The following is a 20455-nucleotide window of genomic DNA, read 5'->3' as shown; positions in this document are numbered from 1 at the left end:
CTGGAAACTGATACGTGGTTCTGGAATAGACATAATGACAATGGGTTAATTCAATTCTATGAATGGCTTCTTTACTGGATGGGAACATTAGTTATAAAACACTATGTAATAAAGACAAACCTGTAAACTGTGTCTTAGATATAGACAAAGCTCGAGACTCAGAAGCACATGATCATCAAAACTGTGGAGACCATCCTGCCATTCCTGGTACCGATATATCATATTACACCCTAGGCATCTTCTGGTGTAAGCGGAGATGTCTAAAAATAGTAAAAAAGAAATAACATTCATAATGATTATGATACAACCTTTTATAAAGTAGAAACATAAACAAATGCTTTGCTTAGTTCTGAGCTGTTTCTTTTCATTTGAATAATGAATGAATATATTTGAATATTGAACTTACCATCAATGACACTTTCCATGGTTACAATTTTAGCTTTTGCAGTAATCAGTGCTGGATCATCAAGTGCAATTTCACCATCGCAGATCATACAAGCCATCTCCACTGGAAGATACCTTGATGGAAATGTCTTTGATTTGGCCGCTGCTTCTTGGAGATTACCTGGAATTTTTTTGTTATATATATATTCCACAGTGTTTTGAAGGTTAATTGGGGGAGTGTCGATGTGCTCATCTAAGTGCGGTGGACACGAGGTGTCACTCAATTTAGTAGCTTTCTCTGTTGTGAATAAGCTCTTATTTGTTTGGATTAAGTGCCATTTGGCAATGTTTTTGTGAGGGCAAGACATTCGGGGCTTTGCACATGGGCAGTGCCAAGTACCAACAGAGGAATTGTATGTGACCATTACTCTCCCAAGGCGACTGTAGTGATGAATAGAAGGCTCATGTATGGAGACGGTGATTTGCTCTTGAGATTTACCTAATGCCCCCAACACTGAAAATGGGACATGAGCTGCCTGTGCTGATTTTTGCCTTTTCAAACAAACTGCCTTCTTCGCTTCTCCTATGAATCTGAGCTTCACCATCTCATCAAGGACACTTGATTCCAAGAACTCCTCAAATGCTCTCTCACAACAATAATCCAGTGGACGAAGGTGTTCACAGAGACTAAACATGTGTCCACTCCGGTGAGCAAGTAGCTGGTATTGGCGACATTCCTCCAAGTCACACCTAACATAATGAGCTTTGCCCCACGTGTTTCTCTGTACATGAACTGGTACAGAGAAACCATGACCACTTCTTTGAACTGCTGACAGTCCATTTGATGAGTCAATGCACACACTAGAAAGATGTGATTTCACTGTAATATCTTTTGAATTGTCAGTATGTTTTCGGTTAATGTGGATTACCAAGTTCTTTTTTAGCACAGTGACTGAACAATGTGGGCATTTAAGCACATTTTTGTTTTTTGATGACTGTGAACCTTTTTTTGCGGACAGAGGAACCGGTGAAGGTGTAGTTGTGGAAAATGGAACCGGTGCAGGTGTCGTTGTGGACACAGAAACCGGTGCAGGTGTCGTTGTGGAAAATGGAACCGGTGCAGGTGGTGTTTTAGAGGGTTGTGAAGCCAAAGAGGGGCGGGGTACATCTAAGGATGAGCATATCTTAAGGTGAGCTTCCATAACATATCTCCTGAGAACAGTGTTGCTGCAATTGGGGCAATGGTAATGAGCCTCAGTTCTGCAGGGCAAATGGCAACGGCATAATCTTTTGTCTGTAGATAAAGCACAGTATAAAAATCAGGAAAAACAATACCAAAGCATCATTAGAAATCGATATTCAATAAATTTTGAAAAAGCAATCAATAGCCAGGCGATTACATAATTAGGTACACTAACTTTGAAGTCTTTATTTAAATAGTGGTTTACACAGCACAAATTGTTACAGAGCAGCACACTGTAATATTTATTTTAAGGATAATTATCTATGACTGTGTTTGAGCCTCTATAAGTAAGCTACAGCTACAATAAAATAGAGTAACGAACCTACCTTGGAAAACAATTGCCTTTTTTAAATGGACTTCCCAGTGTTGCTTGATTTTTTTCAGGGTGGTTGGCTTCAGGGCAGGGCATAAACTGCAGTGATAAATAGTGCAACATGAAGTGCACTGTGGCAAAAGGGAACTTTCCGAAACTAATAATATTGATTGATGCATCTGTAAGAGCAGGATAGAAGAAATATAGGAAATGTCACTCAAATGTAATAATCTGATCTGAGAAACAGGGTAGGAGCAGGACAAAATATCAAATGTGGTGTTTTACAATACGTTTCTCACTACCTATTTTGCTAATTAAACACCACATTTAATTGTGTCATTCATTTCAGTTAGAAAATCAGTAACACCACAATCACTTCCACTATACATTAGTTTACCTATAAGCCATATAATTATCTTACGACAGCATATATCATTCCGTTCAGTAGTTTAGCTGTATTTAAGACAGTGACGGTTCCATGGCTGGCTAGTTAGGCTATACAGTCAATGCAACTTTTTAAACAAATGAGCAGCGAATACGTTTACAAACAATTTTGTATATCAGAGATTAAACCTCTAATTAAATGTATAATAAACACACAGAGATACATAATAAACACACAGAGATACGTATATGCACTTACATCAATGATTCTTGAATGACTTCGGAAGTCTTAATCCAACAGGTCCCACTATACGGCGATTGCAAATGGCGCAGGTACTGAAGACTGCAGGTGTCGACTGCAAGTGACGTCACTTGTGGAAGTGCAGGTGTCTGAGAGTGCAAGTGCAAGTCTGCAGCCAGACCCTATTGAAAATTGTTAGCACACCAACAATCCCACCATGGATGTTTTGTTCTCCCAGGGTAGATTTGGAAGTTAAGAACATAATTAAATCAGGGATATATCAAAATGTTCAGCAACATATTGACATAAATTATGAGGACACAGTTCAGATTTACACAGACACATCAAAAGATCAGACTGGGAAAGCAGGGGTTGCAGTCCACATTTTAAAGTATAATGTTAATATTAAAACAAAGGATAACAGACCATCTGGCCATTTTTACAGCAGAAATGATGTAATAATAATTCTGGCTTTACAATGGGTGGAAGAAGTAAAACCCAATAAGGTGATCATCTGTTCAGACTCAATGTCCTCACTAGCATGTATTCACATGTAGACAGGATCTACTAGATGAAATTAATCAAATCATTTTTAAAATCAACCAACAGAGCATAAGAGTAGGATTTATTTGGGTTCCTGCACACAGGGGAGTGGAGGGGAACACGCCAGACATGCTGGCAAAGGAAGCTGTTACATCAGAACTGGTTGAGCTGGATATCAAATTAAGCAGGTCAGAAATTAAAAGTATTATTAAGGACAAAATTAACAGAATGTGGCAGGAGAGCTGGGATAAGGAGGGAAAAGGCAGACATTTGTATAACATACACAAAAAGGTTACAGCCAGTAAAATCAGTGGATTGGAAAGGTGGGAGGAAACATGGTTTACCAGACTGAGGACAGGACATACAAGTTTAAATAGTGGATTACATATTATAGGGAAACATCAGACTGGAGTATGTACAAACTGTGGAGTAATAGAAAATGTAAAACACATACTTCTAGATTGTACACAATACACTAGAGAAAGGGAAAATATGAAGAGAGCGGTAAATAAAGACTTAACAGTGGGAAATTTATTGAGTGTGACCAACACACAGTACACAGTTAGGGCAGTTATAACTTTTCTTAAAGAAACCCAACTCTTTTTTTATGGAGGTAAAATGACGTCATAAAGATTTGCATACGCAGGTTAATATTTGTGGAAGTGTACATAAGACTGTAAGCGTAAATTAAATTTGCAAGCCCAAGAGAAGCTTTGTAAAGGTGTAAATCGCGTTTCAAGCATAAGAAAAAATGATTTGCAGCATTTTACTGTTACTTGTAAGTGTAATTCATGTATTGTGAAACTGCAGATTCATGCTGAAGCAAAATAAATATGATCTGCATGCTTCTGACTTCCATTTTTCTGCGCTTACACTTTTGTCACGTTTTTTTCGCCAAAAGACGGTCAAAAGCACTGCAAGCCTGTGAATAGTGATTTGCAAGCGAAAACAACAGTTTAAAGAACTGCAAAACGGATTGACTGCATAGAACCAATCTGTAAGTGTAAAAAAACAAACTGTTGCAAATGTCTAAATGACCTGTTGTGCATGTGAGGCAAAAAGTTCCCGCAATAATCCGATATGTACAGCTCCGTCTTTCTTTTCTCTGCGCTTACAATTTTGGCACGATTCTCTCACTAACTGAGATTTGCAAGCGTGAGGGGGAGGGCGGGGCCACCTTCTTCTTGTAGCCAATCAAATGAGCCTCTCGCTGACTCTTCATTTACTCTTATTTGATTGGTTCAATAAACACATCATGCGCCAAGACCAAGACATTAACCAAGACATTTATCTTCATTTAGTTCAAAATAGTTCTTGCTGCAGGAATGGTACTTTTATCGTACACATACTGTAAAATAAATAAATAAATAAAAATAACAACTTAATTAAAACATGCTCCTTTCATAAGCTGTGTTCATACTTAAATGTGAGCTAGTGTTAACATTATTTGATTTGGCTTTACATTGAACTTTCATAATCTGCTTACACAACTGCGCTGATGTTAAACTTTATAATCAAAATGATGTTATGTGACAATGCTCAACACTATGATATCAGAATGCTATGATATCAGAGGAGCTCAGGGTGGAAGCTGGAGGAGCTGAACACGCAGCGCCAGCTGAAGCTTGAGCTTTGGTATTTGATATTAAAGGTTTTTTTTTTGTTTGTTTGTTTGTTTTTTTTGAACGATGACATCCCAATGTGATCACACCTCAGCCCAGTAGATGGTGGTAAGGCACAATGATTGCAAACTACCAATAAAATTCATAGAAGAAAAAGAACACTTAGCTGTTCATAAAGTCATTACTGCTGTGCCAATGGGAAATGTCAACACCTGTTGATGCTTTATTTTTCATTAATTTAAGCTCCATATGGTTAACTCCCCTGACTGTAAAGCTTTTGCAAAATAAAGAAAACTACTTTCTACTGTATCATTTTCCTTTCCGTGAACTTTGGATCACATCACAATAAACCAAAACTCAGCACGTTTTGTTAATCTGTCAATGATTTAAGTGAAATGAATTTTGTGTATAGGCCTATATATTCCTTTTTTTTTTTTGTAAGTCTAGTTTTATTCTGTATGATCCATCCACAGAAGCCCTGCAGGTGATGTGATCTGTTGAATCCATCTTACACTATCCTTGGATAAACTCTTACGCCGGTGCATTGCCATTGCGACTTACCTATGATGAGTTCAGAGCTGAGTGAGGGCATTTCACTCATTCGATGTGTCAGCGTCACATTTGCATAGGTAATACTACTTGAATTTGTGATTGGATGACAGCAAATTTCAAATGTAAAATGTAACATAAAATAATGTTATTAACTGGTTCATGACCATTTCAAATTTTTGATTCTGTTCGAAACTATAAAATTTGATTTAGGTTCGCTTTCTGTTCCAGCCAAAATTGTTCATTTCTGTTTTTCGTTTTTGTTCTTTAAGCCTTAGAGCCCTGTACAGCAGTACATCGACCTAATAATTAGTTTGTATTAGCCCAATGCTGTTGTGATGAATTATGTATTTATTTTTATATTTTATTTACTTCACTTTAAGGGAGGTATTCAAAATAACAGAGCAATCTAAAGTTTCATAGAAGACAAAGTAAGTATTTTTAAAGCTTTTTTATTTCAAATTTACCTAAGGTAACTTTATAAATAATACAAATAATGAGAGTCTTAACAAATGTTTGGACCTTTGTTTATTGTGTCTACAGATAATTTGAAAGACAAAAAGAAATGCACGCCACTGCGCAAGAAAATAAAGCTCAGCTCAGTGTTATCTCTTGGAATATCAATGGACTGAAAGAAAAACTCAAAGATGACAGAAAAAAAAAACAATTACTGAATATTTTTGGTAAATATGACATTGTCCTGCTCCAAGAGACCCACTTAGGTAAAAAAAATAAAAACAAAAAGAAGGTAGCAAAGGCTACAAAGCTAAGAGAGGAGAAGTTGTTAGAGAGAGGGCTACATTTAAAGAATGAGAATAAGGATGAGGAGGCAATGAAGTCAGAATATAAGGATAACAAGATGGATTTAGAAAATTATTATAAGGTAGAAAATAAGGACATCATAGATTCAGAGAATGAAGATGAAGACGAGGAGGAAATGAAGTCGGAATATGAGGAGAACTCAGAGGATTCAGAGAAGCAGGATGAGCAAAATAAGGATGGAATAGATTCAGAGGATGAAGATGAAGATGAGGAGGAGAGAAGCAGGAGGAGAATGAAGTCAGAAGGAGCAAAATAAGGAGAATATAAGAGGATGAAGATGAAGACGAGGAGGAAATGAAGTCAGAATATGAGGAGAACTCAGAGGATTCAGAGAAGCAGGAGGAGCAAACTGATGATGGCATAGATTCAGAGAATGAAGATAAGGAGAAAGTCAGGATTTTCTTTAAAAAAAGTGGTTATATTGTAGAAGTGCTACAAAATCAGAGATGCATAAAACCTAGGACAAGAGTTGAGCACAAAATTTATCTAACAAAATTCTGTTCAAAGAGCAGAGGTGTTGCCATTCTTGTGAATAAGCAGCATATATGTCTACAAGCATTTTGTGAGGGAGGAGACTATGCTTGGGTTTATGTTGAGATTGACAATAAGAGGTACACATTTGTGAGTGCTTATAACCATCCCAAAGAAAAGTCTAATCTCATGTTGAGGATTCTCTGCAGCTTCCTAACACAGGAACCAACAGCTTGTGAATGGCCTGTCATTGGTGGAGACTTTAACACAACACTTAATTACAAATTGGACAAAGGTAGCACAAAAGATAACGCAAAGCACAAATCACGGAGAAAGAACATCCTGGAAATCATGGAAACAATGAAGCTAAAAGATGTCTGGAGAGAGAAACATCCAAATGAAAAGGTCTACACATTTTCATGTAAAAAGCCTGTGTCCAGATTAGACTATGTGTTCATGTTTCAGAAACATATGCCTTGTGTGCAAAATTGTGATATATGGCTGGATAAAGACATGGTTCCAAAACTTTCTGACCACTACTCTGTGAGGCTCACTTTGACTATAAAAAACTAGGAAGAGTTTTTGGAAACCATATATCAGATAATTATTCTAGAACATTTATTCAATTAATATGAAATGCCGAAATACTGTGCAAACTGTTTTTAGGAATGATTATATACATTGTATGTAACTAACTGTCATTTGTCAAATACCTAAATTTTAATCATGTATTATAATAGAAGGTTTATTAATGTATTGTTTTTGTGATGTGATTTACCTTTTCTTTATTAAATTCTATTGGTCATTTTATCATCTAAAAAAATAAATTAAGAATGAACAAAAAAGTTGTTCAGTGTTAGTTCATGACATCTAATGAATTAACGGTCATCAATAAATTTAATCTTGTTGTAAAGTAAATATGTAAATGAGTTAAATGTTGCAAAAAAAAGAATCAAATAAAATGTTTAGAACTGTATTCATCCAAAATAAAATAATTTCCATATAAACACAGTACTTGTGTAGTGTATCTTACAAAATATTTGAGGATTTAAGTTAGTCTAAAAAAAAATTAACCCATGTAAAGGTCAAAAAAATTAAAGAGCTTGTATTTTTGCAAAAATGGATTTGACCATTTGACCCAGGCATGGATTTCTTTGAACCTAGCATTTTTTAATGTGTGCTGGTGTTTGAAGTAGGCGAAAAAAGAAAGAAAGAAATGCCAGTGTTGTGCTGAATATCAGCTCCCCACCAAATCATTGCCCCTAACATCTGAGTCAACATTACTCCTAGTAAGCAGCTGAACATATTTTTTATTTACCTCAAAGGCTCTCGATATCTCTGTGATTAGGATCTTAACATCAATAATAGATATAAAGCAATAAGTAGTTTTTAGCTATGAAACATTTATATTTAATAGGTAAAAATCATCACAGCTTTTTAAATTTGGAAATATTTTTATTGTTTTTAAATACAATAGTTGCAACAGTGGATGGGTCAATATTAACATGACGCCTAAATTTACTGTCTGATTGCATTTTTTCAGTTAAAAATAGGTTTAAAAGCATAAAAAGATGCCATATATAAGAACCTTATCACCCTGCAGCCCAAGACTGGTTGCCCACTGAAGCTAAACAGAGTTGAGCCTGGTTAGTACCTGGATGGGAGACCTCCTGGAAAACTAGGTTGTTGCTGGAAGAGGTGTTATTGAGGCCAGCAGGGGGTGCTCACCCTGTGCTCTGTGTGGGTCCTAGTGCCCCAGTGTAGTGACGAGGATACTATACTGTCAAAAAAGCACCGTCTTTCAGATGAGACGTTAACCAGAGGTCCTGACTCTCTGGGGTCATTAAAAATCCCATGGCACTTCTCGTAAAAGAGTAGGTGCTTAATGAGTACATTTTTGTACCCTTTAAGCTCACCCCTGTTCCCATTAAGCTCACATCATGTTTTATCAAAAATTATTGTTTATTTTAAACAACCTTTTTAATGAATAATATATATATATATATACACAAACCCGATCCCAAAAAAGTTGGGACACTGTACAAATTGTGAGTAAAAAAAGGAATGGAATAATTTACAAATCTCATGAACTTATATTTTATTCACAATAGAATATAGATAACATATCAAATGTTAAAAGTGAGACATTTTGAAATGTCATGCCAAATATTGGCGCATTTTGGATTTCATGAGAGCTACACATTCCAAAAAAAGTTGGGACAGGTAGCAATAAGAGGCCGGAAAAGTTAAATGTACATTTAAGGAATAGCCGGATGACCTATTTGCAACTTATTAGGTCAATTGGCAACATGATTGGGTATGAAAAGAGCCTCTCAGAGTGGCAGTGTCTCTCAGAAGTCAAGATGGGCAGAGGATCACCAATTCCCCCAATGCTGCGGCGAAAAATAGTGGAGCAATATCAGAAAGGAGTTTCTCAGATAAAAATTGCAAAGAGCTTGAAGTTATCATCATTTACAGTGCATAATATCATCCAAAGATTCATAGAATCTGGAACAATCTCTGTGCGTAAGGGTCAAGGCCGCCGAAAACCATACTGGATGCCCGTGATCTTCGGGCCCTTAGACGGCACTGCATCACATACAGGAATGCTACTGTAATGGAAATCACAACATGGGCTCAGGAATACTTCCAGAAAACATTGTCAGTGTACACAATCCACCGTGCCATTCACCGTTGCCGGCTAAAACTCTGTAGGTCAAAAAAGAAGCCATATCTAAACATGATCCATGATCCAGGGGTTTTCTCTGGGCCAAGGCTCATTTAAAATGGCAAAGTGGAAAACTGTTCTGTGTTCAGACGAATCAAAATTTGAAGTTCTTTTTGGAAAACTGGGACGCCATGTCATCCGGACTAAAGAGGACAAGGACAACCCAAGTTGTTATCAGCGCTTAGTTCAGAAGCATGCATCTCTGATGGTTTGGGGTTGCATGAGTGCATGTGGCATGGGCAGCTTACACATCTGGGAAGGCACCATCAATGCTGAAAGGTATATCCAAGTTCTAGAACAACATATGCTTTCAGGGAAAAACTATTTTCCAACATGACAATGCCAGACCACATACTGCATCAATTACAACATCATGGCTGCGTAGAAGAAGGATCCGGGTACTGAAATGGCCAGCCTGCAGTCCAGATCTTTCACCCATAGAAAACATTTGGCGCATCATAAAGAGGAAGATGCGACAAATAAGACCTAAGACATTTGAGCAACTAGAAGCCTGTATTAGACAAGAATGGGACAACATTGCTATTCCTAAACTTGAGCAACTTGTCTCCTCAGTCCCCAGACATTTGCAGACTTTTATAAAAAGAAGAGGGGATGCCACACAGTGGTAAACATGGCTATAAATAACACGTAAAACAAACAGGGTTCAGCTAATATATGTTTCTGTTGAAGCATACACATTCTGGATTCCCAGACATAAAAAAACGTGGACAAACCATTCACTCTTGTTCAATGTGAATGCCTTATGCTGGAATATGAGCAGTCATTTATTGAGATGGTCCTCACTGCAGAACACAAGATCCAGGGGGGCGTGGTTGGATCCAGATCCAACTCCTCCCACCTTACATATACCCAAGCCTACCCGTCTCCACCCCCTGATCCCTAAACCTACCCATCTCTACCCCTTAACCTACCAATCTCCACCCCCTAGATGGGGATCCAACCACACCCCCTGGATCTTGTGTTCTGCAGTGAGTGGCTACTGCATTTATTCCGTCATCACCCAGGTGCTGATAGCACGCATGCACAGATGAGACCTGAACAGCACACGTTGATATCTATGTTTAAACTAAACTCATTTAAGCTTTGTCAGTTTAAACATTTAAGAGCCAGAGGACGCGAGCTCACGCGTGCAGTGTGGAGATTTGTGTGTGCACCCACCGAGCGGCAACCTCGCGCTCTCTCTCGTGAAGCCAATAAGGAAGTGACTAAAACTGTAATTCATCGACTGGCCGCTTGAGGCTGGCTGCAAAAGGTACTCAGTCCCATAGACTCCCTATGTTAAAATGCCCAACTTTACAGCAGAAAAAAAACATGTTTACAGCCTGGTTCAAAAAATGATTTTGGTCTATATTGCTAATTTTGCCCTTCATGACAACTGTGAGGGGAGTGAATTTTTTTTATAACTCATCCGTTTAAATTATATTAAGCCTTAAAGTTCTGCATAATTAAGGGCGTGGCCACTTGAGTGACAGGTGGATTGCCGCTGCGGACAATGCCGTCGCGCTAGGTGGGCGTGGCTTCAGCAACCAGCTCCCGCCTTTTTGCCCATTTTCGATTATCCGGGAGAGTCGTGCGGTGACGCGCTGCAAAGATGGCGATGGCCCGCTCTGCGCACTTTGAGCTTCAAAACCGCTATTGAGGAGTCTATGGGTGACGTCACGGACACTACGTTCATATTTTTTTACAGTCTATGGTGTGCACTCATCCGAAGCGTGCAACCCCACACCTCAGAACGCACGCAAATATAAGCTCTCTCTGAAGTATTGTGTTTAAATGGACAAATTCACACAAAAATTATGTCAAAATGCCCATTTTGGTAAGTATCCTACAGCAGACATAGCCGGCTGAACGTAGGCCTACTGTATCAGTGCATTCTCTTAAAGTGACAGTCTTTATATTAATCGAACAGCAACAACAAATAAATCACTTACTGCTCTTGATTAAAAAGCTTTTGTAACTTTAATAAAGAACAATCTTTAATTTATACAGTCAAATATGCAATGCTGTTTTACATTTGATTACTTTATTCAATTTCTGTACCTAAAAACTAATGCTAGACCTCCCTAAAAAAAAAAAAAAACTGAAAATTACTGTTTATTTTATTTGTATCTTTACTCTATTGTATTTATTTGTGCTGTTGCTCATAGTTAGATCGATTTTTTTAAGTATAGTTTCTCCATAAACATAGCACATACCGAACCATACCAATACCGTGACTCTAAAACCGTGAAACAAACCGAACCGTGAAAAAGTTAAACCGTTCCACCCCTAGTATGTATGTATATTAGGGGTATAACGATTCATCAATATATCGATACATCAATACGATATCTGACGATACGATGCATCGATGCCACACGTAAAATATTGATATCTGTAATATAAATATGCGCCTTATTTGGCACTTTCCACATTTTCATATAATGTCGGTCTATGCATTACCGCCAACAGGTGCATTCTCGTTCAAACTCACGGATCAGGACTCGATATAAGAACTGCCCGAAGGCACAAGCTGAGCATAAAGACTCTCGGGATTGTTTCTGGAACAGTCCAGCGCTGTGTGAGAAGTTTTCAGCGCACACATCTGAAGCATGCGCACACAGACAGCCGCGTCTAGACCGCATGAATACTAAACTGAGCTCTCCTCAGCTTTTTTGTGCATGGATGAATAAATACAGACAAAATAACATAAAAATCCTAGTCCTAGTAAACACAGTCATTAGGCATATGTCTTGACATAAACAGTTCAGAAAGAAAAGGCATGTGTAGTATATTAAATCCGTGCTTTGTTCTCAAAGTGAAAGCAAACTAATAATAAATCTAATGCTGTCAAAGAAAAATACAAGTTCTCACTGCTCCTGATTAAATAACATTTGTAACATCAACAATGATTAATCTATATTTAATTTATACAGTGAAGACTGTGCATTTATTTTACATTTAGGATTTCTGTAGCGTACCTGAAAATGTATTTTAGACTGAGCTGAAAAACCTGAAAAGCACTATTTATTGAATTTGTGTCTTTGTTGTATTGTATTTATTTTCTGATATTGCTTGTAATTTGGGTATCTGTAGAAACGATTTTTAGCACTGAACCCATTGTAGCAGCCAGAATTGTTTTTCCAATTGTTTATTTACATGATTTGAACATTTCTGATAAATGTTCATGTTATATATTTTGGTTGCATTTGTGAGTTAATAAGAATTTAGATGGTTGTTTAAATAGAACAGAGCTGTAGGTCACGAGAGGATCCGTAAATTAATTATTAAATATTTTCCCGGCTTCTCCCATATTTTTAATCTTTCTGTAAAAAAAAAGATCCCACTGGGCAATGACTGTAATTACAGTAATGACTGTGATGGAGACTGGGGAAGGCAGCTACATTAGTTAGTACTCTCTACATCACATTATGCATAAAGAGTTAAAAAATTCAGCCCAAAGCAACATACAGTAAACCCTGCAGAATCAGATACAGACACTGTGTGTTATGATTGTTAGGTAGGAACGATGGAAGACCAGGGCGGGATGCAGTTAACAGTCTTTAATGGATAAAGTAAATAGTCTTCACTGAGTAATTAGAACACAAAATCACAGGCATTAATCAGAGCCAGAACAGAAACTGCCAGATGACTGGAACAAAGAAAATCTGTATAAACTTCCACGAAGACAGAGGCAGAGACCCCGAGATGCATTCAGCCAGTCAGAAATAGTGAAGACAGCAGACAGGGTGAACAGCCAAGGGCGAGCGCTGAACAGGTACTCTGCAAACAGGCACAGCTGGATAATACAGTCCAATGGCAGTATAACTCACAGCAGAAATTATAACTTCACTTTCCACAGACAAGACAGGACAGGACGAGAGAACAGACGTTTCTCACGAGAGGTCATTGAATAATCCTACAACAAGACAGGGCTAGGAAGAGGGAATAAGAAGCAGAGACAATCAAGAGGAAAAAGGGGACAGGTCAGGAGAAGGGAACGAAAGGGGAACCAGCTGAAAGAGATAATGAGCGGAGGAGTGGATGTGTGTGCGTGATAGTGTGACCACAAGAGGGAGACAGAGAAAGAGGAGAAGAGCCAGGATCATGACAGTGATCTTTAATGCTCAGTTGAAATATGACAGTGCTTCAAATGTTTCACATTTGACTATTTGAATGTTTCAAAGGATGAAGAACACAATATGTGTTACATGTAATGCAGTTTTCATGTCTTTTAAGGCAAATGGTAATTGGTAATTTATGAAATGGTGTATAATAAAAGTAAAACAGAGTTTCTTACTAGCTAAATGCTGAAGAATTTTGCACTGAAATATTAATGGATCATGTTCTTTCCAGAACAAATCTTGACAATACTTGATTAAAAAAAACTCCATAAAACAGTTTCAAAGGTTGTGAGCTCTAAAAATTATGTGATATAGGACTTTAAGTCTATCCCTCACACCTTGCTTTCATCCACATAAAATGTAATATGCCATCTAACCTGATTAAGGCCTTCAGGAGTGGGGAAAAACACTCTTTGAAAGGAGAGAATTTTAAAGGGATACTCCATCCCAAAAATGTTGTCATTAATCACTTACCCCCATGTCGTTCCAAACCCATAAAAGCTTCGTTCGTCTTCAGAACACAATTTAAGATATTTTGGATAAAAACCGGTAGGCTTGTGACTGTCCCATAGACTGCCAAATAAATAACAGTGTCAAGGTCCAGAAAAGTATGAAAAGCATTGTCAGAATAGTCCATCTGCCATCAGTGATTCAACCGTAACGTTATGAAGCGATGAGAATACTTTTTGTACAAAAAGAAAACAAAAAAATAACGACTTCATTCAACAATTCCTTTCCTCTGTGTCTCTCCAAATCAGCATAGTACGTAGATGGTGTATTCTTATAAACTACAGATGAAACAGTCAGATATGCTTTCATGCACTTTTTTCTATTTAACGCATTAGTAGTAAATCAAGACTTTGCAAGTTCTCTTGAAAAAAATAAAAAATAAAAAATCTGACTACACTGCACAATTAGTTTCCTACACTGCATCTTTGTATTTTGTGATGAATTCAGTTCTTGCACGTACACCTCTTTTATTATTATTATTGCAGCTTAGATGTTCAAATAGCTGCAGTACTCTGACTTTGTCACAAGGAAAAGTGTGTACACCTGCTCAGACCCTGACAGCAGTAAGTAGGCTACTTTTCCACGTCAAATACCTTTTTTATAAATATGAACGTTGCCATGGATTTTAGCTTACGCACACTCTAAGATCACATCTGTGCGTACGCACATTTTATAAATGAGGCCCCTGGCCAGGGTTTGCAGCTGCAGTATTAAAATCTCCTCATGTTGCATTGCTCTCCTATAATAGTACTTGGCTGTTATGTCTTGTCATGGCTTGTTCCTGTTCTTTCTTTTTACTCTGTCTCCCTCTGCTGGTCTTTATAAGTTACTTTCTCTTTCCCCAGCTGTTCTTCATCTCCTCCGACTACCTCGTTTACTCTTCCCACCTGTTCCCTTTTTCCCCTCTGATTACTCCCCTATTTCTCCCTCTGTTTTCACTGCCTCCTTTGTCAGATTCTCGTTTGAGTTTTTCTCGCAAGAAGCAGACAACTATCCTGTTAGTCTCTGTTCTAGTCCTGTCCTGTCGAGACCTGCCTGGTAACCCTTCCTGTTCTCTGTTTATCGCCTTCACATTTGTATTCTGTCCAGTTTTTCCTGATGCCGAGAGAGAACCATCCATCCCTGTCTGCCCGCTACCCGCGTCCGCTTTAAGAGACCTGCGGTCGGTCGCCGCTATCACTGCAGACCCAGACTACTGCCAAAGGGGCCTTTTGTCACCTGCTGTCATTTACGTTTTGTGTTCTATCGCCCTCTCTGCGGGTTGCTAAGTTGCCTTTATCTCTCAGAAGAACATTTGTGTTTCACATTGTTGATTACCGGAGTTTACATTAAAGACTCTATTTAATGTAGAGTCTTTACAATAAAGACTCTCTTACCTTCTTAACATTGGCACAGAAACATCTTTTTTACAACTCTCGACTTATTTCTTAAACATCATATATTCATATATAAACATATCTACATTCTTACACGATAATATACAAAGATGTAAGTGCAAATACAATATATAGCGGCATTGCTGATTAAATAACTGGTAAACAACTTCATTATTTGTTGGAGAAAAATAAAAACATTATTTCACATACTGCACAGTGACGGAGCATCCTTTTCTCACATTCTTGCTTCTAGCAAAGAATCTCGATCTTTTTCCGGACTGTTTGTCAATCAGCTTAATCTGCCTTACCAACACACCTGGACAATACTGTACAATACAAAAGAGCCTCTAGCAAGGTTTTCAATCTCTGTAAGCTTTTGAGCCATTATGAAGATTAAAAATGTGCTCTTTCCTTGTAACGTTCATTCCTATTTTCAGGCTAAAAAAAAAAAAAAATTAGAAACAGTGGAATTAATAACGAATTAACAAATGATTCACAAAATAATCATAAGGAGAGCATGTAATGTTACATAAATATTTTATTGACATTTGCTTTTGAACAATATTGTACGGAAGAGGATTAGGGCCAAGCAATAATAAAAAAAAATAAAACCATCTCGAGATTAAAGTCATTATATTGCGAGATTAAACTCATTAAATTTCGAGAAAAAAAAGTCGAAATACAATCTTGAGAATAAACTCATTAAATATCGAGAATAAAGTCGTTGTGTTTCGAGATTAAACTCGTTAAATTTCGAGAAAAAAAAGTCGAAATACAATCTTGAGAATAAACTCATTAAATATCGAGAATAAAGTCGTTGTGTAGCGAGAAAAAACTCGTTAAATTTCGAGAAAAAAGTCGAAATACAATCTTGAGAATAAACTCATTACATTACACGCCATTAATGGCAATGCCGTACGGTTTTAATTTATCATAGCTGTCCAAGTGCCAGAGTGCATTTGGGTGAAGCCAGCGATAACCTTGCATTTGTCCTCTGGTTGTCATTTCATGTTGGACAAAAGCGAGTAGCCTACATCGCGCAAACTGGACTGATTTTTTCTTCTAAAAAGAGCTAGCCGCTTGCAAATTCTCTTTAAAGTTCGTGTGCTAATTATTATTGTGTCATAATTAGCTAAAGTTGATAGTATTTCTTTGTTACTGAAAGATATAGGCTATGCAATGAACACTGATCGAACGCGTTATTCTCTACATTTCATTTCGACTTTTTTTCACGAAACAAAACGACTTTATTCTCGAAATTAAATGAGTTTATTCTCACGATTATTTCTACTTTTTTTCTCGAAATTTAACGAGTTTAATCTCGAAACACAACGACTTTATTCTCGATATTTAATGAGTTTATTATCAAGATTGTATTTCGACTTTTTTTCTCGAAATTTAATGAGTTTAATCTCGCAATATAATGACTTTAATCTCGAGATGGTTTTATTTTTTTTATTATTGCTTGGCCCTAATCCTCTTCCGTAATATTGTTTTATTTTTGCTTGGCCCTAATACTTTTGGTTTATTTTGTTTGTTTTTTTTTTTTAACATTAAGTCTTATATTCAGAGCATATCTATATTTAAATTTGCAGATTACAACACCCCAAAATGCCTTATGTCTTCTCAGTGGCTTTATGTGCTCCTGGTGACAACAGCAGGTCAGATCAGTTTCATACATAAAGAAAATAATCTTTTCACTTTAAGTTTTATAGCACAAGACCAGCCGAAATCCACCAGGACCCTCTGTGTGAGCAAACCTCAAAATAACTCACTGAACTCAGGGAATCTCAAAAAAAAAAAAAAAAAAAAAAAAAAAGAAAGGTCAACAAAAGAATAAATTCACATAAATATAATTCATATTAAATTTTCACATAAAATAAATATTTTGTCACATTATGACATAACTTTAATGACAGTTAATCACATAAAACCCTCTTAATTTGCAAGAAACTTATGCAAAATAAAATATTAAAATTGTGAACCATATGTCATGATACTATATGTGGTATGTAACTTTGTAAAAAATAAAAATTAATAACAATAATAATAAAAGAAATTTAAATATAACCATACATACTGTAGCATTTGGACCAATCAGACACACAACTATTTGTTACATTTAACAAATAATATCTAACGCCTCCTCATCTAACCAAAGGGTCTATGGACCCTTCCCCCAAAAGGAAGCTATCACCTCAAAATGGACAGAACAGGCCTCTGGTTCCCTAGCAACCAAAGGCATACTATCTGATAACACAAGGTTTACGATGCCAAAAAATGTAGCTAAGCCACTCTTAACTCAAGTCTCTCAGAAACAGACACATAATGCACATAAAAAGGGACTCTTCTCGAATTAATTCATAGAAACACCTTTCTTTGAATTAATTCACATATATTTTAGGGCATTGTGTATACTGTTACTGTTCTTGTATATTGTGTTTTGTGTATTGTATACGTTTTATACATGCTTATGATGGATCACTAGTTAATATAACCTCATCTAAATGATGTTTGGTATCTATGAGTTCGTATTTTCATGATCTAAATGAGAGTGTATATTATATGTTGATGCCTATGCAACACATTAGTTTTATAAGAATCTTAAAGATTCTTCTCTTGAACCCCCCAATCTAATTTCATATGCAAGACACCAGACTAGAGACAAAGAGTTGTAAAACTTCCCTCCAAAAGGTACCATTCCTCATTGGCTGACTCAAATCCTGAGGGTGTGACATCATCCCCCATATAGATCACTGATCACCAGATTGGGCGGTTCTTCTATAGATTCAGGAATTCCAGGAGAAGATGCTGAGCAAAGAGCTCTCAAAACCACGCTAAGCTTGTGCCAGGTTCGTTCGGCCTTGACTATTCATTCATCAAGATACTCTGTTTCGAACTGGTCGCACCAATTCACTTCAGCAGAGACCAACTGGAGCCCCGAAGTGCATCAGGACTCTTTATCAATCAGGCGAGACTTGCAAGTATCAAACTTAGTCTTATTAATTGATACATTAAGTATCATATGCACCTTTTTCAAAGGTGTGTTTGAACTAAGAAACTGATGTTTCCTTCAGGCTGTAGATCTGCTGAATATCAAATTGTACCATAGCTCCATGTCTTTATTTCTTTTCTTTTTACTGCTTAAGCTTTAACCCTTTTTCCTATGCCAACTGTATGCATGTGTGTGTGTGTGTGTGTGTGTGTGTTAGACTAGTTTAAGTGTTTATGTAGTTAATAAAGTCTTATTTGTATCACACTTGAGGTTGTTCATTGTTTGCTCATAACTGAAGTCCCTAATCATGCAGATTTTAGCTACATGCTCTGAGTAGTATTGTATAGTAAGAAAGTTATTTTCCTAAACCAGAAAAGTAATGTTCTCAGAATTGACAGACAGTTGACACTGAGAGGTCAAGTAAATACTTACAGTGGATCGAAATATTTATAATTACTCATAACTAGTTATGATTGATTATTCATATTTCCCCTTTGAGCTGATTCGCAACAATACATTAAAAAGATCCAGCTTATATTTCACCCCAAATACATTTTTAAATAAATTATTAAATAATGAAAACAAAATAATAAAATAAAATATTAATAATATTAATACAAATATTTAAATTGTGAACTTTACCTCATGGTAGTATTTGCTGTACTAAATTTAATTTTACAAAAAAAAAAAATCAAATCAAATCAAAAATATTAAAAAATATTTAAATTGTAAACCATACCATAGTAGTACTGAATTAAATGTTATAAAATAGAATAACAAAAATTTAAAAAATAAAATACAATTAATGAAAATTAAATAAAAATAAAAATAAAGCAACATTTCGGGTAACACTTTCTATGAAGCCCATATTTATAGTACATTATAAGGGTATTTTTTAGACATTATAATGAATGCATAATGTATTATATTAAACCTTATAATATGTTGTATCATCTCAAGAATATTCATAACAACAATTATAATACATTATAATACTGAACCTAGAATTTCATACAACATAAGAAAAGAAAAGAAAAGAAAAGAAAAGAAAAGAAAAGAAAAGAAAAGAAAAGAAAAGAAAATTATTGTATTGGGACAGGATGTTTCTTATTATTGATTTACTTATTGCTCTCTTTGGGGTGAAATGTGTGACATTTTTTGTGAGATTCACATCAGCTAACTTTGATCCCCATCTCTGTCTGTGAACAGCTGCATGCCACAAAATAACACCATAGATCTATATATATAAGAAAAGCAGTGTGTTCAGTCACATCAGTGTGTTCAGCACATTCAGGCAAATTTGTCTGCACTCAAAAATTGTGCAAAAAATACTGCAATTACAGCAACTTTTTTCAGGTCAAGTCCATATCCAGAATCAGACCAGAAAGAATTAAAAGCAATGTGGAATTTCAGTCAGGTGTAGTTTTAATCAATAATAAAGAATGCTTTTACATATATAGTTGTTTTGTCGGTGAAAATAAATAAATAAATAAATAAAAATAACATCAGTGAAAGACAACAAACAGCATATTACACAATTTGCAGTTTTTATTCATGTGCTTAATGCAATCATTTTAAAAAATAATATAAAAGAATTGTGCAAATGATAGCAGCCATGCATTCCCTGAAACCATTGTAAAGTGCGTTATGTAACAAGGAACAACCATGGAAACACCAAAAGGTGATAATCACATAGCATTTTTTAGACACACATAGCTGCAAATGGATAGGAAAGAATTAGATTAATACATTTCTTAATACATTGCATAATTTACTCCAAGACCAGGATTGAAAAAAAAAAACACTGGTTTAAAGTGCATAACAAAATCAAGACGGGGGGTCACACCAGCAGGGCTAGCTGGTTGGAGGTTCTTTTCAGCTAAAATTAAAGGAGAAATGCTGAAATATTTATGGCACAACCGGAATATCGGTCATTTTCAATGACCCAACTTCAGCATTACTGCTGTACTGCATTTGTAAACGTTCATGGCTATTGAACTGTTATTATGCATATTTAAACAGAAGTATTGCAGGGTTTTTTTATATTTGTTGTGTGCATTTTTTTTTTTTTTTTTTTTTTTTACAGTCTGCTTGACATGTCTTTAATGTCTGTTTTGTCTCACACTGAGCATTTTCGATATTTCAACAGT

The 20455-nt window shown here is 36.3% G+C and overlaps 1 protein-coding gene across 2 annotated transcripts; it reads right to left on the bottom strand.

Annotated features, from left to right (window-relative positions):
* Positions 1–9: 9 nt before the first annotated feature.
* Positions 10–2687, bottom strand: LOC122140687. 2 transcript variants are annotated; one of them, XM_042745329.1, is made up of 3 exons: positions 2584–2687; positions 1954–2119; positions 10–1678 (listed from the first exon to the last, which is right to left on the bottom strand). In XM_042745329.1, the coding sequence occupies exons 2-3, from the start codon at positions 2117–2119 to the stop codon at positions 312–314; spliced, it is 1533 nt and encodes a 510-aa protein (XP_042601263.1). In that variant the 5' UTR covers positions 2584–2687; the 3' UTR covers positions 10–311. The 2 variants fall into 2 exon arrangements, with proteins under 2 accessions (XP_042601263.1, XP_042601264.1); XM_042745330.1 differs by lacking the exons at positions 1954–2119; positions 2584–2687 and having other exon boundaries at positions 10–1903.
* Positions 2688–20455: the final 17768 nt, after the last annotated feature.

The sequence above is a fragment of the Cyprinus carpio genome, chromosome B19, assembly GCF_018340385.1.
Source record: "Cyprinus carpio isolate SPL01 chromosome B19, ASM1834038v1, whole genome shotgun sequence".
NCBI lineage: Eukaryota > Metazoa > Chordata > Actinopteri > Cypriniformes > Cyprinidae > Cyprinus > Cyprinus carpio.
The sequence above is the reverse complement of the archived record's forward strand: the minus strand, read 5'-3'. Positions and strand labels throughout refer to the sequence as shown.

Bases quoted from the DNA above. Each gene is read 5' to 3' on its own strand.
- LOC122140687 (XM_042745329.1), bottom strand. From the start codon at position 2,119: ATGCATCAATCAATATTATTAGTTTCGGAAAGTTCCCTTTTGCCACAG. The intron at 1,679-1,953 runs GTAGGTTCGTTA...CTTTATCTACAG, and splicing joins AAAGGCAATTGTTTTCCAAG to ACAAAAGATTATGCCGTTGC.